Source organism: Nicotiana sylvestris, chromosome 7 (genome assembly GCF_000393655.2).
Source record: "Nicotiana sylvestris chromosome 7, ASM39365v2, whole genome shotgun sequence".
Taxonomy (NCBI): Eukaryota; Viridiplantae; Streptophyta; class Magnoliopsida; order Solanales; family Solanaceae; genus Nicotiana; species Nicotiana sylvestris.
In genome coordinates, this window is record NC_091063.1 from 151,191,538 (window position 1) to 151,217,463 (window position 25,926).

At 39.2% G+C, this 25,926-nt stretch overlaps 1 protein-coding gene and 1 non-coding gene across 2 annotated transcripts; both read right to left on the reverse strand.

The window, feature by feature from the left end:
- Positions 1–21,313: 21,313 nt before the first annotated feature.
- Positions 21,314–21,414, reverse strand: LOC138874264 (small nucleolar RNA snoR97). Its single transcript, XR_011401305.1, has one exon. It is a non-coding gene; the product is annotated as a small nucleolar RNA snoR97 (small nucleolar RNA).
- Positions 21,415–23,266: 1,852 nt separating this feature from the next.
- On the reverse strand, positions 23,267–24,021 carry LOC104210266 (uncharacterized). Its single transcript, XM_009759124.2, has one exon. The coding sequence runs from the start codon at positions 23,949–23,951 to the stop codon at positions 23,484–23,486; it is 468 nt and encodes a 155-aa protein (XP_009757426.1). The 5' UTR covers positions 23,952–24,021; the 3' UTR covers positions 23,267–23,483.
- Between the last annotated feature and the right edge of the window lie 1,905 nt (positions 24,022–25,926).

Consider the following 25,926-nt stretch of genomic DNA (forward strand, 5'->3'; position numbering starts at 1 on the left):
TTCAAGCACGTGGGCTCGAGGGAAATTTTGTCAACTTTTTGATCGGGGTTAGGAATTATTATGAATTGAACTATAATGAGTAATTGAACATATATTAACGGGTTTATGTAATTATTGGCTAGTTTTGGAGCATTTTTCATCGATTTGAGTCTTCGAAAGGGCGTGGAATGTCGGTTATGGAACTTCGGAGTGAGGTGAGTCTCTTTTATAACCTTGTAAGAGGGAATTAACCCCATAGGTGAACCAAATTAATATGTGCCTCTATTTGTGGTGGCTACGGACGCACGAGGTGACGAGAGTCCGTACGTAGCTACTAACTATGCCTATGTCCGGGTAGCTTTAGGTTTACACCATGCCTGGTTGATATTGTTGCTGATTTATGTTTACTGTTCGCCTTGAGAAGAAGCTAGATTGAGTTTGCTTAGTAAATCTCTTGAAAAGAGTTGAATTTGAGATCTTAAAAGTTTTTATTTGAACTTCGTATTTTTGAAATGAATTGAAGGAATATTATAATAGCTTACGAAATCTATGTGTAACCGCATCCCATGTATGTTTCGCGAGCGGGGTAATTTCCTTAAGAAGCTACAAGCTGAATTTCCATTCTTTTGAAAAGAATCAAGAAAGAGATATGATTTTAATGTTAAATTTATAGTTGACCGCGTTGCAAGTATGATCCGCGAGCGGGGTGATTTCTTAAATATATATTTTACCGCATTGCACGTATGATTCGCGAGCGGGGTATTTCCTTATACTACTCTTATGGAATTGAGCCGTTCCCCTCGGCAAGATTTATGTACCACACTCTCATGGGAGCGGGCCGTTCGCCTCGGCAGGTTAATAGATGCAACTATGGTTTGCGCCGTTCGACCCTCGGCAGTGCATATTTTTCTTTTATGTTGGACCGGGTCATATGCCTCGACATTTCCTATATATATATATATATACATCATTCTTATGGGACTCTTGTTTAACATTTGGCTAGCAGCCAATGTATCTGAGGATCTTTCCCTGATTTGAAATTGTAACAACCATTTTATGAAAGCCACTATACCTTTATGTATATGTTCTGGTTATGGAGGGAACATGCTAGTTGAGAGCTTGAGTATAGTCGTAAAGAAGGGAATTGTTTCACGTATTTTATACATGTTTGTTTAATATGTTTACTATGCTTCATATTTATTCGCTTCTTTACTTATTTGATGTCATTGGACTACTAGTAAGTGTCTAAGTCGACCTCTTGTTACTACCTCTTTGAGGTTAGACGGGATACTTACTGGGTATACGTTATTTTTGTACTCATGCTACACTTGCTGTGCAAGGCACATGTTTGTCTTGTGGCTTAGTTCGGCACAACGACATGGTTGATACGGAGACTGGGGTGAGCTGCATTTCTCGAGACGGTCCGCAACCATCAGAGTCTCTTTCAGAGTAGTGTATTGTATTTCCTTTACTGTCCAATTTGCATTCTGGACGGTTAGTGTATTACATTGTTCCCTAGAAATTGCTCATGCACTTGTGACACCAGGTTCTAGGATGAGTAAAGGATTATTCAGTATTTAGGTTTGTTAAAGATATCATTATTTATTCAGTGAAATTCTTTATTAATTGTTTAATGTTTAAAAAGGAATGATTTCAAAATAGTAAAACGAGAAATTTCTAGTTATTTGGTGTTGGCTTGCCTGACAATGGTGTACGGTGCCATCACGATCCTTAGTAGATTTTGGGTCGTGACAACATGGTATTAGAGCATTAGGTTCCCTTAGGTCTCACGAGTCATTAGCGAGTCTAATAGAGTTTTGCGGATCGGTACAGAGACGTCTGTACTTATCTTCGAGAGGCTACAGGGCTGTTAGGAGCACTTCCCTTCTTGATTCCTCATCGTGCGGTTTGATTCCTTTAAGACTTATGCCTTTACTTCTTTCCTACTCAATCTATGTGACGTGAAACACTTATTATAAATCGAGAATTAAGAAATTTTAATGGTACTGCTGATGTGGTGCGTGATGTTTCCTCCTGCGAGTTTGACTGCGCAGCGAAGGATGAGGAAAGGCATGTGGGAAGTGTCTTGTGGTGATTAAACTCCTAGAAGGCCAAGTGTGGGAAACATGAGTCGAGTAGTTGCTTAACTCAGAAAGAAGGGTTGCTTGATACGAAAAATGATGCAATATAACTTTGAATTGGATGATATTGTCGCACATTTGGTTGATTTCTATAAGAATTGAACGGACTAGTACAGTTGGTGAATGAGCACGGGCTTAGGGTGGGTTATTGAGGTCGTAGTGATTGTACCCCGTGCAATAACGTTGAAAGATATCAGCATGTAAATTCCACATGTGGGTTATCTCCTGTGAGTAGATCAGCGGTCGCGTGGTTGGGGAAGCTCTACGAAGAATCCTACTGGTTATCCAGAAAGAAGTCGAATATGTGAATGTCGCGAGAGATTCATAGTGTTCATGAAATGCTAACGGAATGATTTTGAGGGATTTGACGGTTGATTAAGTAAGGTTATGTATGAGAGATAAAGAATCTTGGTGGGCCCCAGAGTTGTGTAATAGTAGCTTCAAGCTAAGTGGGAGAGTCCCATCGCCCACGATTGGGTTGCGCGGTTAACCACTTGTGAGGTTTCTGGAGATCAGCATAAGGGCGAGTCATTTCAACTAAGGGAAAAGAATATAAGTGGTAATTTGAGAAAATGGTTCGAGAGATGTGTGCCATAAATAGCCTTATCAATTATGTTCAGGCTTGGGGAAGGTTCAGAATTTACGCTTCGTGTAGATGCGGGTGCTTTATTGGGAGGGTGTTCATGTGCTAGAAGAGTCTTGGAGTTGATTATATCCAGGACCAAGTCATAGTGGGTGATTCTTAATAACGGTCCTAGTGGATCTAGAGGTTAAGGCATGGCGCCTAAGGATTTCGAGTCCATAAGTATGGTTAAGAATTAAGCTTTGCAGCGGATTATGAAAAAAGGCTCAGAAGGTTCTATGATATCTTCAGCTTGTAGTATAGCTTTTGGAGGAATGAAAGGGAATGACTTTGGATTCGCAAAGAGATTTTCAGAATGGGTATATCAAATGAAGATGCGAATATGCGCACAAGGAGGGCATGAGATGGTGTGTGGGATTTGAGACAACATAGTTACATGATACAAAGATACTTGGGAGGAGTGCAGATTGAGTTCATTATGTGTTGAATGGAGTTATTATTGTTTATGAGGCGATTAAGGATAAATTAAAAGAAGTTAGATTGGTTAGCCATGGTTGAATTAGCATATTGATGGTAGTGGTCAGTTCCTCCAGCGCGATTGAGTAATGCCGGTGATTTGTGACGATACGTGCGAGGCTTGACGGTCGCCACAATTGATTTTATTCAGAAGTATTCTAGTGTTAAGGCCTTGTTATGTGTATGCGGATCCCAGAAGGGCTATAGTGGCTTAGACCACTACTTAGAGATTTGCATATTCTACGGTTATGAGAATTCACTTGTGTATAGCTATGGTTCTCCAGAAATGAGTTAAGTGAAAAGTTTCTATAGGATGAAGTATTAATCTATTAGTGGTTCCGAAGTTATGATGAAAATCTTGTGCTATCGCATATTGGCACGTTGGGTGCAGTGAGTGGTATGGAATTTGAAAGTGAGGATCAAGGTTGCGGTTCGGTGTTGACAAGGATGTCACGATCTCGGATGAGTAGGAAAAGGGCTTGATTGTTTAGAGTAAGCTGGCATTGTCTTCAACATCACCTAAGATCGGTGTTTTGTGAAAAGGGCTTTGCATCCTAGTTAAGGATTCTTGATCGCTTTTCAGCATTAGTGCAGCCGGTGGTATGGATGTGCAGACCTGTTATCTGTTACAGAAGGTCGTGGGAGCGTGCCCCATGGGAAGGTTGTATGAGTGTGGCATGTAGTCACTTGATTGATTGAAGAAATAAACCAAGTATGAAGATTGTGATGATATCGTTAATTTGAGAATTTATGCCTGGAGGGCACTCGGTTTATTGGGTTGTGGACTATGGAGGATTACTCCGATTATGACAATTGTTCTTGTGTGTTATGGGAAAAAGGGGGTTATCATGGAGCCAGAAAAGATTTTTGGCCTAGTTCGGTTCGATCAGAATTGGCTTAAGGTCTGTGAATGGATTTAAATATGAATGTGGGCTCTATATCAGACCGGATGTGTTTTTCAGCATAGCGATCCTTATGGAGGAGCACTCGAACATTGGATGTTATTTCGTCATCGGCTATTTCATATGATACTATATTGCGTCGTGTGAGTTGTGAGACGGCTTGCTAAATTTCTTATGTGTTGAGGTTCAACGTAACGACGACGTTATGTGAGCAGGATGGCTTTTGAGATTCAGATCATATATCACACCTCAGTTGTGCTTGAGTTTTGTAGCCTATGGCACTATATGTCTCCCCAAGGATGGTATTGTGCACTTAGCGTGCTTGTGGACGATATCCGGTATTTTGTAGTAATGAGCGATTTAGCTCGGTGTGTATCTTCTTATGTGAAATTTTATGTGTGGATCGGGTGGCACGCCGCCACGGGTATGTTGCTTGGACCGAGTTGCACACCGTGTGATGTTGAGTATAGTTCCTATATCTGTTTTGTGTGTTTTCTTTCCCATTTTCTGAGGAAAGTTCATGTTAGTTGCGTGAGTTGAGTAGTCCTTTCCTGAGTTCGTCTTCCTTATGTATCACGTTCGAGCTTGCAGCCTATTGGAACGTTGTGGCATTATATGGGACTTTTGATTGGGCCTGTGGGTGGGTTATTACCTGAGCAGTTCGTACTAGGTTAGATGAGATTGTTGGATCTAGGATCGGTGCAGTCGGATTATATGAAGTATAATAAAGAGCAAAGATCATTATTTATCCAGAATGAGGTAATGGTTCTTGTCAGAGATGTAGACTCAATGATTTGTTGACTCATCAGTTGATTATGAGTTTCCACGCATCTCTTCCGTCGTGGCGGTATTGCAAGAGTTGGGACAAGACTTAAATATATTATGAGGTGCATTATGAGCATCAGATTCGGGGAATGTCAGCTATTATGATCAGAGAATGTTATTATGATCCTGTGAATGACGTGGTGCACAGTGTGAATTCAGCAAAGGTATGCGATCTTGTATCGGTGCATCGTGTGGTGATTTATACGGTGTTCATATGTTGAAAGCAGGTTTGGCAGAAAATTTCGGATGTTGAAATTGGGCTCTAAGGCTTATTATCATGACCCAAAAGGGTCATCACTTGTGTTGCAAGTGAATTTAGTGTTCTGAGGCCTAAAAACCTCCTTTTACCCCACCTTGATTTACGTGCGTGGTTCGGACCTATATCCGAAAAGCCTTCTATGTGAAAATATGAGAAATAGAAATTTTTAGAGTTAAAACTTTGATTATGGTTGACTTTGGTCAATATTTTGAGCAAACGAACCCATATCCGTGTTCCTACGATCCCGGGAGGTCCGCAGTAAAATATGGGACTTGGGCGTATGCCCGGAGATGAATTCTGAGGTCCCAAGCCTTAGAAATCAATTTTTGAAAGAAATTATTTTACTGAATTATCTAAGAAATTAAGAAAAGAATTAATGTTTGAAACCATTGTTATCAGGCCCATATTTTGGTTCTGGATCCTGGTACAAACTTGTTATTATTTGAAAGATAACTATGAAATTTGGTAAAAAACGAAGTTTATTTGACGTGAGTTGGACTTCCGGTTGAAGAGTTATGAACTTTGAGAGTTCTTGATGAAAATGTTGAGTTTTGAGGTTTAATTCATGACTTTACATGTTATTTTGATGATGTGATCGCACGAATAGGTCCATATGATGTCTGTGAGTTAGTATGCACACTTGGTTTGGAATTTCGAGGGCTCGGGTGGGTTTCGGGTAGGTTCCGGGATGTCTTAGGCTTAAAAACATAGTTGTTGCAGGTTCAGAGAAGTGGAAGGGCTCTGAACAAACCAGTACGGTCCGCACAAAATGGAGTGCTGCCGCGGAGGGGCCTGTGCGGCCGCACTAGGTTCTGTGTGGTCCGCGGTGAAGAACATTTCACTGGTCCGACTTTGGAAGCCTATATCTTTTGATCTACAAGGAAATTTGAGATGATTCAAAAACAATAGTTGTAGCCCTTCGTGTCTAGTATCCAGAAAGCGAAAGAAATCATAAGTTGGATATATGTAGAGAACGTTATGGCCAAAATACTAAATCATGTCACTGCAGTCCACAGGGAGAGCTGTGCGGCCGCACTCGATTTTGTGCGGTCCGCACAGGGGGTCTGAGAGGGGTATATTAAGACGGTATTTTCAGTTATTTTTCATTTTTCAAAATCCCAAAAACATAAGAGACGATTTTTCAAATAACCTTTCTTCTCCAAAACATTGGTAAGTGATTTCTAACTCGTTTTCTTCAATCATTAACATCTTTTAACATGATTTCAACTCAAAATCAATGATTTTCATGAGGGAAATTGGGTGTTTTGGGTAGAATCTAGGGTTTTCAAAAATTGGGGATTTGGACCTCGATTTGAGGTTCGATTTCAAAACAAATTATATATTTGGGTTCGTGGGGGAATGGGTCATCGGGTTTTGGTTCGAATCTCGGGTTTTGACCATATGGGCCTGGGGGCAATTTTGACTTTTTGGGTAAAACTTTAGAAAACTCATTTTCATGTATTGGAGTTGATTCATTTTGCGTTTATTGATGTAATTAAGTAACTTGTGGCTAGATACGAGCAAGTTGGCGGTGGAATCAAGAGGTAAAGCGATAGTTGAGGCTTGAATTGTGTTCGTGACATCGAGGTAAGTGTTTGGTCTAACCATAGCTTAAGGGATTAGGAGTTGTGTCTTATTTGCTACATGTTAATTGTGGAGTACAACATATAGGCATTGTGACAAGTATCTATACATTGATGTCAAGCATACCCGTGAGTCTTGTATTATAATTGTTATGACTCCGTTGTGGTTTATTGCGCTTCATATGTTATTATCACCATTGTTCCCTTGCCGGGATGTTTGTTTGATATTATTGTTCCCTTGTCGGGATGTTTGTATTGATAGTATTGTTCCCTTGCCGGGATGTTGTTGAAATATCATTGTTCCCTTACCGGGAAGTTGTTATATTACTCTTGTTCCCTTGCCGGGATTCCTTGTGATTATTGTTGGCTTGTAACTGGGAGAGGGTGGTACGCCTACCACAAGATATAATAAAATGGGAGCGGGTGGTACGCCTACCACAAGATATAATGAAATGGGAGCGGGTGGTACGCCTACCACAAGATATAATAAAATGGGAGCAAGTGGTACGCCTACCACGAGATACATGAAATGGGAGCGGGTGGCACGCCTTCCACGAGATACAGAAAATGGGATCGGGTTGCACGCCTGCAACAAGATGTGAAAAGAAAGTGAAATTTGCCTTTGTTTTCTTTATTCTTGTTAGTGTTTGGATTTTGATTCCTTTATAGTTCTCTTGATATTATGTTTTACCTATCATTCTCCGAAGCATGTTTCCCCCTTCCATCTTTACTTGTTTATTCCTGCTTTACTTTCTGTTGTATATTATATAACTGCATAGGTTTATTTGATGGTCTGGTCCTAGTCTCGTCACTACTTTGCCGAGGTTAGGTTAGACACTTACCAGCACATGGGGTCGGTTGTGCTGATACTACACTCTGCACTATGTGCAGATCCCGGAGCAGCTCTTGGACCGTAGTTGGAAGCTACCTTCAGTCCACGCGGAGATCCATGATAGACATGTAGGCGTCCGCAGGCCCTAGCGTCTCCTCTATCTTTTATTTCCTGTTTCATCTTTTTGCTTCAGAAATAGTGTGTCTTTTATTCTCGGACCTTGTATTTAGCAGTCTTAGGCTGTCTGTGACACTAGGTTTTGGGTGATTAAGGCTTAAGTAGTTGTAATAGCTATAGAATCAGATATTTTATTGTTTTTCTTCCGCTTAATTAAATATTCCGATGTTTATACATTATCGCTATATATCTGTTAAAAAGAAATAATTGGTCAATGAAGTAATTAGATTAAAGGTTTGGCTTGCCTAGCTCACATTAGTAGGCGCTATCACGACCCCCGATGGTGGGAAATTCGGGTCGTGACAAGTTGGTATCAGAGCTCTAAGTTACATAGGTCTCACAGTTCACAGACAAGCTTAGTAGAGTCTGAGGGATCGGTACAGAGACGTTTATATTTATCCCCCATAGGCTACAGAGTTAGGAAAAACTTCACATTCATTCTTTCCTATTGTGCGGTTTGGTTTCTCAACGTTGATTGAATTTCTACTCTGTTCTTTTGCAGATGGCGAGAACATATACTTCCTCATCCACTAACCAGCAGCCCGAACCCCCAGCAACAGCTCCCACAAGGGGCAGAGGGCGAGGCCGTGCTAGAGGCTGAGGTAGGGGTAGAGCTCAGCCACGAGCAGCAGCACCAGTGGCGGAGCCTCAGGTTGAGTTTGATGATGAGGTTCCGGCGCAGCAGTTCCAGTGGGCCCAACTCATGTCCCAGAGGGATTTATTGCTACCTCTGTCCTCCAAGATGCTCTGGTCGTCTAGTGGGCCATATGGAGAGTGTCACCCGGGCAGGTTTTCTTCATGTAGCACCAGCCGTCTCTCAGACTGGAGGAGGAGCCCAGACACCTACTACTCACACTCTAGAGCAGGTAGCTCCCCAGTTCCAAACTCCAACAGTTTAGCTAATTGGAACAGTTTAGCTAATTGGAACAGTTCAGCTGGGTGTGGTGGCTTAGACCGGTAATGGAGCAGCTATGTCTGCCGATGCTTTATGGAGGTTGGATAGGTTCACCAAGCTCTTTGCTAGTACTTTTAGCGGTGCTTCTACTGAGGATCCCCAAGATTATCTAGACAGCTGTCAAGAGGTTCTCAGGAACATGGGGATAGTTGAGACTAATGGGGCCGATTTTGCCACTTTTCACTTGTGTGGATCCACCAAGACTTGGTGGAGGGATTTCTGTTTGGCTAGACCAGCTGAATCGCCAGCTTTGACTTGGGAGCAGTTTATTCAGCTATTTCTGGAGAAGTTTCTCCCCATCACCCAGAGAGAGGCCTATCGGAGGCAGTTTGAGCATCTCTAGCAGGGTTCTGTTACCTAGTATAAGACCAGATTCATCGACTTGGCTCGTCATGCTCTTATCATACTTCCCACTAAGAGAGAGAGAGTGAGGAGGTTCATTGAGGGACTTATTCAGACGATTCATCTTTAGATGGCTAGAGAGACAAGGAGTGAGATTTCCTTCTAGGAGGCGGCCAGTATAGCCCGGAGAGTTGAGATGGTCCTATTGTAGGGAGGTGGTCATGGGTCTTACAAGAGGCCTCGTCATTCAGGCCGATTTAGTGGTACCTCGTCTGGAGGTAGGGATTCACATGGTAGAAGCCATCCTCCCAGGCCTTTTCAGTCAGCACTTCAGGTTTCTCACGGTGCTTTAGGTGGCCGTGGTTCTAAGATGCAGTATTCTGATCAGCAGTCCTACAGTGCACCACCAGCTCCTATCCGTGCACCACTGCTGTAGAGTTTCCAAGGTTGTCAGCCCCAATAGTTGAGGGCTTGTTTTACTTGTGGCGACATGAGGTATATTGCTAGGTATTGCCCTAGACCACCGAGTAGCTCTCAGCATCAGGGTTCCCATGCCATGGTTCAGGCACCAAGTGTTCCACAGCCCGCCCAGCCAGCTAGAGGTGGAGGTAGAGGTATTAGAGGTAGAGCTCAGGCCGCTAGAGGTGGAGGCCAACCAGCAGCAGGCCATCCCAGAGATGTAGTTCAGGGTGGCGAGGCCCAGCCCCGATGTTATGCTCTTCCAGCTAGGCCCGAGGCTGATGCTTCCGATGCAGTTATTACATGTATGGTTCTGGTTTGTGATAGAGATGCTTCAGTGTTATTTGATCTAGGGTCTACGTACTCGTATGTGTCCTCTTATTTTGCACCATATCTGGCCATACCTAGCGATTCTTTGAGTGATCCTGTTTATGTGTCTACACCGGTGGGTGATTTTATTATGGTAAATCGAGTCCATCGTTCATGTATAGTTGTGATTGGAGGACTTGAGACTCGTGTAGATTTGCTTCTTTTGGACATGATCGATTTCGATGTCATATTAGGGACGGACTGGTTATCACCTTACCACACTATCTTGGACTGTCATGCCAAGACTGTGACCTTAGCTTTGCCGGGTTTGCCTCGTTTAGAGTGGAGAGGGACTCCTGATCATTCTACTTGTAGTGTTATCTCTTATGTGAAGGCTCGACATATGGTCGAGAAGGGGTGTTTGGCCTCTTTGGCATATGTTCGTAATTCTAGTGCTGAGGTTCCTTCTATTGATTCTGTGCCCATTGTTCGTGAGTTTCCTAAGGTATTCCTTTCATACCTGCCAGGTATGCCACCCGACAGGGATATTGACTTTTGCATTGATTTGGCTTCGGGCACTCAGCCCATTTCTATCCCGTTGTATCGTATGGCCCCGCCTGAGTTGAAAGAGTTGAAGGAGTAGTTGCAAGACTTGCTTGAAAAAGCTTTCAATAGGCCTAGTGTTTTTCCTTAGGGTGCGCCGGTGTTGTTTGTTAAGAAGAAGGATGGATCGACGAGAAAGTGTTTTGATTACCAGCAGTTGAACAAGGTTACAATAAAGAATAAGTATCCATTACCGAGGATTGATGATTTGTTTGATCAGCTTCAGGGTGCCAAGGTATTTTTGAAGATTGACTTGAGATCTGGCTACCATCAGTTGGGGATTAGGGCATCCGATATCTATAAGACAGCTTTCCACACTCGGTACGGGGATTATGAGTTCTTGGTGATGTCATTTGGGTTGACGATTGCCCCAACAACTTTTATGGATTTGATGAACCAAGTGTTCAGGCCTTACTTGGATTCGTTCATGATAGTCTTCATTGATGATACTTTGATATATTCCCGCAACCGAGAAGAGCACGAGCAGCATCTTAGAGTGGTTCTTCAGACCTTGAGGGATAGTAAGTTATATGCTAAGTTCTCAAAGTGTGAGTTCTGGTTGAATTCAGTTGCATTCCTGGGTCATGTTGTATCAACAGAGGGTATTCAGGTTAATCCGAAGAAGATTGAGGCAGTCAAGAACTGACCTAGACCAATATCAGCTACAGAGATTCAGAGTTTCTTGGGATTGGCAGGCTACTATCGTCAGTTCGTGGAGGGGTTTTCATCTATCGCAACCCCGATGACCAGGTTGACCTAGAAGGGTGCCTAGTTCAGATGGTCGGATGAGGGTGAGGCGAGCTTCCAGAAGCTCAAGACAGCTCTGACTACGGCACCGGTGTTGGTTTTGCCCATAGGTTCAGGGCTTTATACAGTTTATTGTGATGTGTCTCGCATTGGACTTGGTGCGGTGTTGATGCGGGATGGAAAGGTCATTGCCTATGCTTCGCGGCAGTTGAAGATTCATGAGAAGAACTATCCAGTTCATGATTTGGAGTTGGCAGCCATTGTTCACACGTTGAAGATTTTGAGGTATTATCTGTATGGCATGGCATGTAAGGTGTTCACGGATCACAAGAGTCTGTAGTATTTTTTCAAGCAAAAGGAGTTGAATTTGAGGTAGAGAAGATGGTTGGAGTTGTTGAAAGACTATGATATCACCATCTTATATCATTCGGGAAAGGCCAATATGGTGGCCGATGCTTTGAGTAGGAAGTCATCCAGTATAGGCAGTCTTGCTTATATTCCGGTCGGTGAGAGACCGCTTGCTTTGGATGTTCAAGATTTGGCCAATCGGTTCGTGAGGTTGGATGTTTCTTAGCCCAATCGTGTGTTAGTTTGCACGATCGCTCGTTCTTCTTTATTGGAGCGTATCCGTGATTGGCAGTATGATGATCCCCATTTATGTGTCCTTAGAGACACGGTGCAGCACGGAGGTGCCAAGCAAGTTACCTTAGGTGATGATGGAGTTTTGAGATTGCAGGGTCGAGTTTGTGTGCCTAATGTGGATAGGCTTCCAGAATTGATTTTGGAGGAGGCCTACAGCTCCCGATACTCTATTCATCCGGGCGCCGTGAAGATGTATCAGGATTTGCGGTAGCATTATTGGTGGCGGAGAATGAAGAAGGATATCATTGCATATGTGGCTCGGTGTTTGAATTGTCAGCAGGTGAAGTACGAACATCAGAGGCCCGGTGGTTCATTTCAGAGGATTGAGCTTCCCGAGTGGAAGTGGGAGCAGATCACTATGGATTTCATTGTTGGACTCCCACAGACTCGGAGGAAGTTCGATGCAGTGTGGGTTAGTGTTGATAGGCTGACCAAGTCAGCGCATTTCATTCCTATGGCAGTTTCCTATTCTTCCGAGAGGTTAGCTGAGATCTATATCCGGGATATTTTTCGTCTTCATGGTATGCCCAAGTCTATCATTTCGAATCGAGGTACGCAGTTTATCTCCCATTTCTAGAGAGCAGTTCAGCGTGAATTGGGCACACGAGTTGAGTTGAGCACAATGTTTCATCCTCAAACAGACGAGCAGTCCGAGCGAACTATTCAAATTTTGGAGGATATGCTCTGAGCATGTGTCATTGACTTTGGAGGCTCGTGGGATCATTTTTTGCCTTTAACAGAGTTTGCCTACAGCAACAACTACTAGTCAAGTATCCAGATGGCTCCTTATGAGGCTTTGTATGGTAGGCAGTGTCGGTCGCCGGTTGGATGGTTTGAGCCGGGAGAGGCTCGGTTGTTGGGTACGGATCTGGTTCAGGATGCCTTGGACAAGTTCAAGATTATCCAGGATAGGCTTCGTACAGCTCAGTCCAGGTAAAAGAGCTATGCCGACCGCAAGGTTCGAGATTTGGCTTTCATGGTCGGTGAGCGGGTATTGCTTCGAGTGTTGCCTATGAAGGGCGTGATGAGATTTGGGAAGAGGGGCAAGCTTAGCCCTAGGTTCATTGGCCCATTTGAAATTCTTGATCGAGTGGGAGAGGTGGCTTATAGACTTACGTTGCCGCCGAGCTTATCGGCCGTGCATCTAGTGTTTCATGTGTCCATGCTTCGGAAGTATCACGACAATCCATCCCACGTGTTAGATTTCCGCACTGTCCAGTTGGACAAGGACTTGTCTTATGAGGAGGAGCCGGTAGCTATTCTAAACCGGTAGGTTCGTCAGTTGAGATCGAAAAGTTTTCCTTCTGTTCGTGTCTAGTAGAGAGGTCAGCCCGCTGAGGCATCGACTTGGGAGTCCGAGTCCGATATGCGGAGCCATTATCCCCATCTTTTTCCCGACTCAGGTACTTCTTTTTTATGTCCGTTTGAGGATAAACGGTTGTTTGAGAGGTGGGGAATATGATGACCCAAAAGAGTCATCACTTGTATTGCAAGTGAATTTAGTGTTCTGAGGCCTAAAAACCTCCTTTTACCCCACCTTGATTTACGTGCGTGGTCCAGACCTATATCCGGAAAGCCTTCTATGTGAAAATATGAGAAATAGAAATTTTTAGAGTTAAAAATTTGATTATGGTTGACTTTGGTCAACATTTTGAGCAAACGGACCTGGATCCGTCTTCCAACGATCCTGGGAGGTCCGTAGTAATGGGACTTGGGCGTATGCCCGGAGATGAATTCCGAGGTCCTAAGCTTTAGAAATCAATTTTTGAAAGAAATTATTTTACTGAATTATCTAAGAAATGAAGAAAATAATTAATGTTTGAAACTATTGTTATCGAGCCCGTAGTTTGGTTCCAGATCATGGTACAAACTTGTTATAGTATTTGAAAGATAATGGTGAAATTTGGTGAAAATGGAGTTTATTTGACGTGAGTTGGACTTCCTTTTGAAGAGTTATTGACTTTGAGAGTTCTTGATGAAAATGTTGAATTTAGAGGTTTACTTCATGATTTTACATGTTATTTTGATGTTGTGATCACACGAGTAGGTCCATATGATGTTTGTGAGTTAGTATGCACACTTGGTTTGGAGTTTCGAGGGCTCGGGTGAGTTTCGGGTAGGATCCGGGATGTCTTAGGCTTAAAAACATAGTTGTTGCAGGTTCAGAGAAGTGGAAGGCCTCTGAACAAACCCGTGCGATCCGCACAAAATGGAGTGCTATCGCGGAGGGGCCTGTGCGGCCGCACCAAATTCTGTGCGGTCCGCGGTGAAGAACATTTCACTAGTCCGAATTCGGAAGCCTATATCTTTTGATCTACAAGGAATTTTGAGATGATTCAAAAATGAAAGTTGTAGTCCTTCGTGTCTAGTTTCCAGAAAGTAAAGAAATCTCAATTTGGACATCTGTAGAGTAAGTTATGGCCAAAATACTAAAGCATGTCACTACAGTCCATAGGGAGAGCTGTGCGACCGCATTCGATTTTATGCGGTCCGCACAGTGGGTCTGAGAGGGGTATATTAAGATGAGATATCAGTTATTTTTCATTTTTCAAAACCCCATAAACATAAGAGGCGATTTTTCAAACAACCTTTCTTCTCGAAAATATTGGTAAGTGATTTCTAACTCGTTTTCTTCAATCATTAACATCTTTTCACATGATTTCAACTCAAAATCAATGATTTTCATGGGGGAAATTGGGTGTTTTGGGTAGAACCTAGGGTTTTCAAAAATTAGGGATTTGGACCTTGATTTGAGGTCCGATTTCAAAATAAATTATATAATTGGGTTCATGGGGGAATAGGTAATCGGGTTTTGGTTCGAACCTCATGTTTTGACCATGTGGGCCCGGGGGCGATTTTTTAATTTTTGGGTAAAACTTTAAAAAACTCATTTTCATGCATTGGGGTTGATTCATTTAGCGTTTATTGATGTAATTAAGTAACTTGTGGCTAGATACGAGCGAGTTGGTAGTGGAATCAAGAGGTAAAACAACAGTTAAGGCTTGAATTGTGTTCGTGACATCGAGGTAACTGTTTGGTCTAATCTTAGCTTGAGGGATTAGGAGTTGTGTCTTATTTGCTACATGTTAATTGTGGAGTACAACATATAGGCATGGTGACGAGTATCTATACGTAGGTGTAAAGCATGCCCGTGAGTCTTGTATTATAATTGTTATGACTCCGTTGTAGTTTATTGTGCTTCATATATTATTATCACCATTGTTCCCTTACCAGGATGTTTGTTTGATATTATTGTTCCCTTACCAGGATGTTTGTTTTGATAGTATTATTCCCCTGACGGGATGTTGTTGAAATATCATTGTTCCCTTGCCGGGAAGTTGTTATATTGCTCTTGTTCCCTTGCCAGGATTCCTTGTGATTATTGTTGGCTTGTAACTGGGAGCAGGTGGTACACCTACCACAAGATATAATGAAATGGGAGCGGGTGGTACGCCTACCACAAGATATAATGAAATGGGAGCGGTTGGTACGCCTACCACAAGATATAATGAAATGGGAGCGGGTGGTACGCCTACCACAAGATATAATGAAAAGGGAGTGGTAGTACGCCTACCATGAGATACATGAAATGGGAGCGGGTGGCACGCCTGCCACGAGATATAGGAAATGCGATCAGATTGCACGCCTGCAACAAAATGTGAAAAGAAAGTGAAATCTACCTTTGTTTTCCTTATTCTTGTTAGTGGTTGGATTTTGATTCCTTTATAGTTCTTTGGATATTCTGTTTTACCTATAATTCCCCAAAGCATTTTCCCCCTCCCATCTTTACTTGTTTATTCCTGCTTTATTTTCCGTTGTATATTATATAACTGCATAGGTTTATTTGGTGGTCTGGTCCTAGCCTCGTCACTACTTTGCCTAGGGTAGGCTAGACATTTACCAGCACATGGGGTCGGTTGTGCTGATACTACACACTATGCACTACGTGCAGATCCCAGAGCAGCTCTTGGACCGTAGTTGGAGGCTACCTTCAGTCCACGCGGAGATCCAAGGTAGAACTGTAGGCGTCCGCAGGTCATGGTGTCTCCTCTATCTTTTATTTCCTGTTTCATCTTTTTTGCTTCAGAAACAGCGTGGCTTTTATTCTCGGACCTTGTATTTAGCAGTCTTAGACTGTTTGTGACACTGTGACACCAGGTTTTGGGTGAATAAGGCTTAAGTAGTTGTAATAGCTACAGAATCAGATATTTTATTATTTTTCTTCCGCTTAATTAAATATTCCGCTGTTTATACATTATCGCTTTATATCTGTTAAAAAAAATAATTGGTTAATGAAGTAATTAGATTAAAGGTTTGGCTTGCCTAGCTCACATTAGTAGGTACCATCATGACTCCCGAGGGTGGGAAATCCGGGTCGTAACATTTATTTGCCTAAATGAAAGAGGTTATCTTTAGATTTGATCGAGCTAATATGCCCAACTGAGTTGTGGTAACATGGGTAGGTGCACGAGGTGTTAAGCAGTGATTTCAGACTACTTCAGTGCAATTCTCAGCACGTTCGAGGACGAATGTATGTTTAAGTGGGAGAAAATGTAACGATCTGATCGGTCATTTTGAGCTCTAGCGTGTTGTTCAGTGGTTTGAGACCCTGAGTAGCTTCACTTCAGGTATTATGACTTGTACGCATGGTCGGAATTGAATTCTGGGAAGTTTGGAGTTGATTTGGAGAGAGAATTCTCATTTCGGAAGCTTTAAGTTAAAAGAATTGACTAAAATTGCATTTTTGAGTAAACGACCTCGGAATCGGGATTCAAAGGTTCCAGCAGGTTCGTATGATGATTTTGGACTTGGGCGTATATCCGAATCGGGTTTTAGAAGATCCGAGAATGTTTTGGCACCTATTGTGGAAGTTAGCATTTTTGGAAGAATTTCATAAGTTTGGGTTGAAGTGCATTTCAGTGTTATCGATGTCCGTTTGGGATTCCAAGTCTGGGAATAGCTCCGTATGGTGATTCTAGTGTTGGTAGCGTGATCGGAAGTGAATTCAGAGGTCCGTGGGTCATTTTGGAGTCATTTGGCTAAAGTTGGAAATTTGAAGGTTTTTGAGAAGTTTGACCAGAACTATACCTTTTGATATCGATGTCGGATTCCAATTCCGGAAGTTGGATTAGGTCTATAATATTGAATATGACTTGTGTGCAAAATTTGAGGTCAATCAGACGTAATTTGATAGGTTTAAACATCGAAAGTAGAAGTTTGAAATTTTAAAGTTCATTAAGCTTGAATAGGAGTGCGATTCATGGTTTTAGCATTGTTTGACATGATTTGAGGCTTTGAGCAGGTCCGTGTTATGTTATGGGACTGAGTTGTGTGATTGGACGGGGTCCCAGGGGCCTCGGGTGTGTTTCGGGTTGTATTGCGCTCTTATTTTATGTTTCAACGTCGCTTTGTTTTGGGAATAAAGAGTACCACATTAAGCAAATGAGATCCAAATTTATTTTTTATTGAACTATTAGATCAGTATCGTAATTATGGATCAAATTTGAATATCGTATGAGGAAGTTATGCTCATTTTTGTTTCGGAAAAAAACTGCTCGTTCTGGTGTGGTCGCAATTGCGAATATTTCCATCGCAATTGCGATGCCTAGTTCGCAATTGCGAACTTTTTGTCGCAAATGCGACCTTTTCCAGCCCTTCCTTGTTCGCAATTGCAAAGGCTTTCTTCGCTTGCGAACCCTGGATCGCAAATGCGACATTTGCAGCTTGTTTTTAGCTGTCTAACTCGGGTTTTTGCTTTATTTTATCATATTTTGAACCCTAGGTCCGAGAGTGGGTGATTTTGAGAGAGGATTTTCATATCAAATCATTGGATAAGTGCCTCTAACAAATTTTCAATTATATTTTGTGATTATACATTAGATTTAACATCAAAATTCATAAGAATCTAAAGGAAAATTTGGGTTTTAAAGAAAAACCTAGAAATTGAGATTTTTGGATTTTGACCACGATTTTGAGCATGGAATTGAGAATAAATTATATATTTGAGTTCCCGAGGTCATGGGTAAACTTTATCCTCGAAAAATTTCGGAAGGGGCCGAGGGCAATTTTATCAACTTTTCGATCGGAGTTAGAAATTGTTATAAATTGTACTATATTGAGTAATTGAACACATATTAATGGGTTTACATGATTATTGGCTAGTTTTGGATATTTTGCATCGATTTGAGTCTTCGAAAGGGCGTGGAATGCCGGTTATGGAACTTCGGAGTGACGTGAGTCTCCTTTCTAACCTTGTAAGAGGGAATTAACCCCATAGGTGAACCAAATTAATATGTGCCTCTATTTGTGGGGGCTACGTATGCACGATGTGACGAGAGTCCGTACGTATCTACTAGCTATCCCTATGTCCGGATAGTTTTAGGTTTACACCATGCCTTGTTGATATTGTTGTTGATTTATGTTTATTGTTCGCCTTGAGAAGAAGCGAGATTGAGTTTGCTTAGTAAATCTCTTGAAAAGAGTTGAAATTGAGGAATTTGAGATCTTAAAAGTTTTTATTTGAACTTTGTATTTTTGAAATGAATTAAAGGAATATTATAATAGCTTAAGAAATCTATGTTTAACCGTATCCCATGTATGTTTCGCTAGCGGGGTAATTTCCTTAAGAAGCTACAAGCTGAATTTCCCTTATTTTGAAAAGAATCAAGAAAGAGATATGATTTTAATGTTAAATTTATATTTGACCGTGTCGCAAGTATGATCCGCGAGCGGGGTGATTTTTTAAATATATATTTTATCGCGTCGCACGTATGATTCACGAGCGGGGTATTTTCTTATACTACACTTATGGGATCAGGCCGTTCATCTCAGCAGGATTTATGTACCACACTCTCATGGGAACGGGCCATTCGCCTCGGTAGGTTAATAGATGCATTTATGGTTCGCGTCGTTCGACCCTCGACAGTGCACATTTTTCTTTTATGTTATATCGAGTCGCACGCCTCGACATTTCCTATATATATATATATATATATATATATATATGAGAGAGAGAGAGAGAGAGAGAGAGAGAGAGACGCACACACATCATTCTTATGGGACTCTTGCTTAACATTTGGCTAGCAGCCAGTGTATCGGAGGATCTTTCCCTGATTTGAAACTTGTAACAACCATTTTATGAAAGCCACTATACTTTTATGTATATGTTCCGGTTACGGAGGGAACATGCTAGTTGAGAGATTGAGTATAGTCATAAAGAAGGGAATTGTTTCATGTATTTTATACATGTTTGTTTAATATGTTTACTCTGCTTCGTATTTATTCACTTTTTTACTAACCACTAATAAGTGTCGAAGTTGACCTCTCGTCACTACCTCTTCGAGGTTAGATGGGATACTTAATGAGTACACGTTGTTTTTGTACTCATGCTACACTTGCTATGCATTTTTGTTGCACATGCACATGTTTGTCTTATAGCTTAGTTCGGCGCAGTGGTATGGTTGATACGGAGACAGGGTGAGCTGCATTTCTCGAGACGGTCCATAGCCAGCAGAGTATCCTTCAGAGTAGTGTATTGTATTTTTTTACGGTCCAATTTGCATTCCGGACGGTTAGTGTATTACATTATTTCCTAGAAATTGCTCATGCACTTGTGACACCGGGTTCTGGGATGAGTAATAGATTATTCAGTATTTAGGTTTGTTAAAGACACCATTATTTATTCAGTAAAATTCTTTATTAATTGTTTAATGTTTAAAAAGGAATGATTTCAAAATAGTAAAACAAGAAATTTTTAGTTATTTGGTGTTGGCTTGCCTAACCGTGGTGTCCAGCGCCATCACGATCCTTGGTGGATTTTGGGTCGCGATAGTTCAAATGTCAAATCCTAATAGGCTACCAACTATGTATCCATGTAATATATAATCGACCGTTGAATGGCCTAAGAAACTCTTTTCTTCTTTCATTCAATCGCGCTGGCCAAGATCTTAGTTTGGTCGTTTATAATTCATGACAGTATGGAGCTTAAACTCATTATTAAGAGTTGTCAGATTTCATCTTGATCAGTCACTAATTCTACAAGCATTTGATCATGCACAATATCCTTTCAGCTATCATCCTAGGGCCATAACTGTCTAGTATCAAAGCACAATAAATAACTTGTAAATTACTATGACGATCTTAAGCTAAAGGAAATTCTTACATCACATTCTTCAGGAGAATATCCTATTGACAGTAAAAGGAAATTCTTACATCACATTCTTCAAGAGAATATCCTATTGACAGTTTATAGTAGTTCTAACTATCAGGAATTATCCAATGAGTCGGTCCAATGATCATATCTCCATATGCATCATCTATCTATGTGATTTAATTAACGAGATCACTAATTTTTATCCCATAAAAACGGTCACACAAATATTGATCTAACCCGATTACTAATGTCCAAATTAATAATCTTATGATCAAGAACAAATTTAGGTTAAATTATAAGAAACTTCACTTATCATGATATCCATCACATTGTCAAGTCTCAAAATTTAGTCAAGGACACTATCAAATAAGTCAAACAATTAATAACAATGATAAAAGAATATCAAATGTCATATATATTTTATATCAAATAACATTCACAAATTATGTTCAAATCATCAAATATGAGATTGGATCTAGGGCGTATCTACTATATCTCTAACGGAAGGAGTGTCGACCGATATTAACGATTTTAGTATCAGTTAGTTCATACTTATTCTTTATGGACTTTACGTTTTTGGTTTCCTTGCTGATCGTTATATCCAAACTCGCTTTTCTCACTTGAATTAACAATATAATAATTTTGATTGAATTTATTAGTCGAAGCAAAAGACAATATACCTTGATATTCTCAATCATTTTCTAATTCAAGCAAAATTATTGAAATGAGTGCAATTTAGTTCGTTCATATTCCATCATCATAATTTTTATTAGATTTTGATAAATAAAGAATTTCATTTAAATTACTAGTTTTTATTCTTTGGATGTGAATTAGATTAAGGAACTATAGTTATTTTATGCAGTTCAAATAAGAAATAATTCATATGAGTAAAAATCGTATTCAATTTTGAATATAAATATTAGGAGTTCCTACAAATAATTCAAATAAGAAAATATTAGTAATAATATTTTTAGTTAATTTTAAAGTGTTTAATATTAAAAAAATATTAATTGATAATTATATCTAATGCAAAATACGATATACGTGTTATCCTTCATTAATGATTACACGGTTTATATTAAAATAGCACATAAATATCCTTAAACTTTTGGTGCATATGTAAAAGATTAGAATTAATAATACTCATATGGTCAAAAAAATTACAAAATTTAGAATTTGAAAACATGTTTAATGGTGCTTAGGTGTTTAATTCAACAAAATTAAAATGAAGACAAAAACTTGAAAAAAGTTTTTCATTACATTACAATACTTAACGTGTCCAAAACTTTTTTTTTTTTTTTTTTTTTACATGTAGTGCCATGATTTAAATCCATCCCGTTGGATATTCAAGAGAAGAAGCTGATAAACAACGCTAACTTTATGAATTTTATTAATAGAAACATGAAAGAGTTAGAATATTTAAGAAAAATAGTTACACAATTTTAATAAAGAAAAATGTATAAAATCTTATTCAATTTTAGATTCCTAAATGTTAGGAGTTTATACCTAGTTCAAATAAGAAAAAATTAATAAATAAGATTTAGTTAATTTTAAATTCATAAATATTAGGAAAATAATTACTATATTACAATTATAATTCTATCTAGTGTGAACTCAATTTTTAAAGGGTTAAAAAGGCGAACGATATTTCGGCAAGGTCTTCATACTTTTAATATAATATAGAATAATATAACTATAGATACAAATATATTGAAATGGACAAATTTATGTTTTTACAGATATTAATTTCTCTCGTGGAAGAAAAAGGAATTTAAGCTAGCTTATTTCTACAAGATGCTTTTGAGATAATCTTAAATAGAACGATAAGCTTCGTTATGATTCATATAGTCGATTCTAATTGCTTAGAGTTAAGCCGATGTTATTGTTATAGTCTTGTAAATGTCAGCTTAATGCTGCATTAATTCATCTTTTTTAAAAAAAAATTGGGCCACATTTGTTTGCAAATTATGGAGATCTGAATCTTAATCTTTCAGATATCAAAGTGTGTGTGTTTTTTAGATCTTAATCTTAATCATTCAGATCTTAACAATTAAGTCTGTTTGTTTTTTTAATTTACAATCTCTTAATGGTTCTGAATAGATTATGGTAATTAAGATTTACAATAGAGTCTTAATATCATTAAGATGTTATATATTCAAGAATTTATGTAAAAATGATATTTACTATTACTCCTACACGTTCACCACTAACCACTATCACCATCATCATCTACCATTATAGATTACCACCACCCACTACCTACGATCCATTACAATCATCCTCAGCTACGACTACTACAGCTGCCAAGCAGGAATGTCAGTTGTCAGTACCACTAGTCATTATTCACAACCACCACCACCAACTATCATTACCACAACATTTATCAATAAGCACTATATATTACCATCACTAGTGACCACCACCATCACAACCACCATCACCGTTAACTACTACTGTCATCCACCATCTACTATTCATAATCACCATTCAATCAATATCAGTATATCACCATCAACTACTACTCAGCCGACACCCACAGTCACTAGTATTAGACATCACCACCATTAACTATCATAAAAAATTTAAAAATATTTTATTAATATAATATTAGATTAATTAGTACTATATGATCTGAATTTATACTTCTTAATTTTCAGATAAAGACAAGTTTGTACATTCAGACGTAGAGTAAACAAAAAGTCTTAGTTATTTTCAGATCTTAATACAAGTAATATCTTAATATTTAGATGTGTATTTTTCAAATATTTTAATTTTAACGCATAAATTAGTATTCAAATTTATATTGAGACGTCTTAATATTAATAAAAATAATTTCTAGATAGAGAAATTGTCTTGCCGAGATAGATTCACGAACGGCCTCGCCGCTGCGCACGGCTTCAAGGCAAACATATATAAATGGTTAACTTTCAGTTTGATCTCTAAAGAATGGTCGGGTAACAATCAACACCGATGGGTCTCCTTGTCGAAAAATTCTCCCGCCAAATTCGTCGGATCTTTGCCGGCGGACAAACCAGATCACAACCCAAGAAAACTAGATATAAGTTCATCAAAAACGGAAGCGTGCTCTCCGTAGTCCAATCTCAGAAGATTTGGTTCTAATTCCAAGGAGATGACAAATTTTAAGACTGGAGGGAGTTGTACGACCAATTTTAATTTCTTCAATGAATTAGAGTAAAATGCTATTAGTCATGGTGTATTTTCACTCATGAAAACACCAATGGAATGTCGATTCTGTTAAGTAAAATCACAAAAACCAATTTTGTTATAAACATACTTATAATTATACATCATTTTAGTAATGATCAAAACAGATACATAGATAATCAAGTACAGGAGCAGATTGCTTAGTACATCACTTATTTAAGTAGTAGTTCTTTACGCTATATATATAGCGAAAGCCACTACCAAAACACACATACTTTCACCATACATGATAGCATCAAATTTGTCGTAAATTTATTCCTCCAAATCCTTAAGAGCCCAGTTGAACTTCTGGCTCTGGCTGTACTGACTAGGGTGGCTGCCACCATAACCATGACCATGATAATTCGTCGACCCCATGCCCATGGCTGATGACATATGGGTAGATTGTTGCATTCCACTACCATAGCCACCATCATTATGGACCATACTGGTGTTGCTTGAAAAGTTGGTGGAGTCATGGGGCATATGCGGCCCCTGATGTCCATGACTACCATAATGTCCGCCATGGCCATGGCCATGACCGCCATAGTGTCCGCCATGGTGTTGGCCACCATGACCCATCATCATGTGATTGTGAGTGGACTGACCATATGGCATGGTGGAATAGCCCGAAGGCCTTGTCATTTGCATAGAGCCGCCATGGCTGCTGTCGGAATAGCAGTTTTGCTCGTGAGCGTAGGATTGGTTCTTGGTCAACCCAAGTTGAGTTTGGAGAACCATCTTGAATATTTTTTGCTACTCCTAAAGATGTGAAGTTTTGAGTTTTTGCTTGGTGAGAATGTAATCTTAGCTGAGCTATATTTATAGAGTTTTGGGCATATCACGTCACGACTAGAGGAATGCATAATATATGGAGTAATAGACTAAAGGATTCTAATAAGATAAGAAAGGCATCTCATTCCCATTTCTAATATAGAAGTAATAAAATGGAGCATATTTTTGGGTCGTAGTCTTTTGCTCTTATGCATTAAAACAAGCACCAAACTTTGTTCCCCAATACCAACTTGACATGCATGGAATCCTTCTTTAGGCACGTACTCATCATTGGTAAACCTCATGAGTCAGGAATAGCAAAATACTAATTTGAGTGGTGCATTTTAATCCAGTTGTTACGAAGTGAAGCAAAATCACTACGCTTAATGAAGGACTTTCTAATCTTACTGTTAATGTGAAGTGACTTGGTGGCATCAAGATGATGGAGTTGATTTCTCGGAAGTTTTCTGAACTGCTACTTCCGTTTCAATTTAAACGAGCTAGTTTGATTCGATACGGAGTTTAAGAAAAAAGAAGAAACTTTTTAAAACGTGTGATCTTAAAAACTTAAGGGGTAAAAGCTTTGTAGAGCATGACATTTGTGTGGTTATAAAAGCTTCTCATTAACGGTAAAATGAAGAGTTTAATAAATTATTTTCAAATTTAGACATGTGTCATCTATTTTGGAACAAACTTAAAAGGAAAGTACCTCACCTAATTTGAAACGGACGGAGTAATAAAAATTGGTTAGGAAGTCACTCTACTATATTTTATAACAGAAAAGTAACTCAATTTTATCTTTTCACAACGTTAACTACTACAACCATTCACCATCCACTACTCATAATCACCATCATCAACCAATACCATCACCAACTACTACCCAGTTGACACTAGTATCGAAGCCAGAAAATTCAATAAAGGTGTTCAAAGTCTATTTTTAATCAATAACAAGTAATATTTTACCTTATACGTAGTATAATTTTTCGACGAAGGATGGTTAGTTGACCACCCTAGGGCCAACATAGCTTCGCCCTGGTTGGCACCCACAATCACTACTATTAGATATCACAATCATTAATTATCATAATATTTTTTTTATTAGTATCATATTAGATTAATTAGTACTATTTGATTCGAATTTATACTTTCTAATTTTTAGATAAAGATAAGCTTTTGTACATTCATTTATAGAGTAACAAACAGACTTAATTATTTAGTAATCAAATCTTAGTACAACATCTTAATATTTAGATGTGTATTCAGATTTAGACATTTTAATCTTAATGCATATATTAATATTCAGATAAGTATTCAGATTCAGACATCTTAATTAATCTTAATAAAAATAAATGAGGCCTTAATACTTTTACTATTAATTTTTAATTTTTGTTTTATCCAGATGAATATCTTGAGTTGAAATATATGACTTTTGATAAATTACTTTCCTAAGATATGAAAAATTCCAATTCATCAAAGGGGAAAGGAAAAAAAAAAACAATCAATAGGCAATGAAGATATGAGAAATTTTACTTTTTTGGGGTTTAAAAATTTTCTTAATTATTTGGAAATTTAGATCGGTAAGCATCTATAAAAGTGATATTATTTATATAAATAATATTTTTTTTTTGTTGAATTTGGACATTTTATTTAAAAACTACGAAACATCGTTCAAAGGATCCATAGGATCATTGCACATAGCTGAAATATCCTCAAGGCATTCAGATTACCTAATTTAGCTAGACTTCTACAAGTGCTTTCTAACACTGTTTTCATACAAAAAAAACTCCTTCTTTATCCGCCAGTATCCTGGGCACAACAAAGGTGGAGGGATAACAAAAAAAATTGAACTTATTTAGGATGGCCTACTTGGTTGCTTCCTTTGCCAGCAGGTGATCAGCTACTTCTTTCCCTTGACGAAAATTATGCCAGACCACTAGTT

Excerpts from the sequence above, each read along its gene's own strand:
- LOC104210266 (XM_009759124.2), bottom strand. The coding sequence starts at position 23,951 with ATGGTTCTCCAAACTCAACTTGGGTTGACCAAGAACCAATCCTACGCT.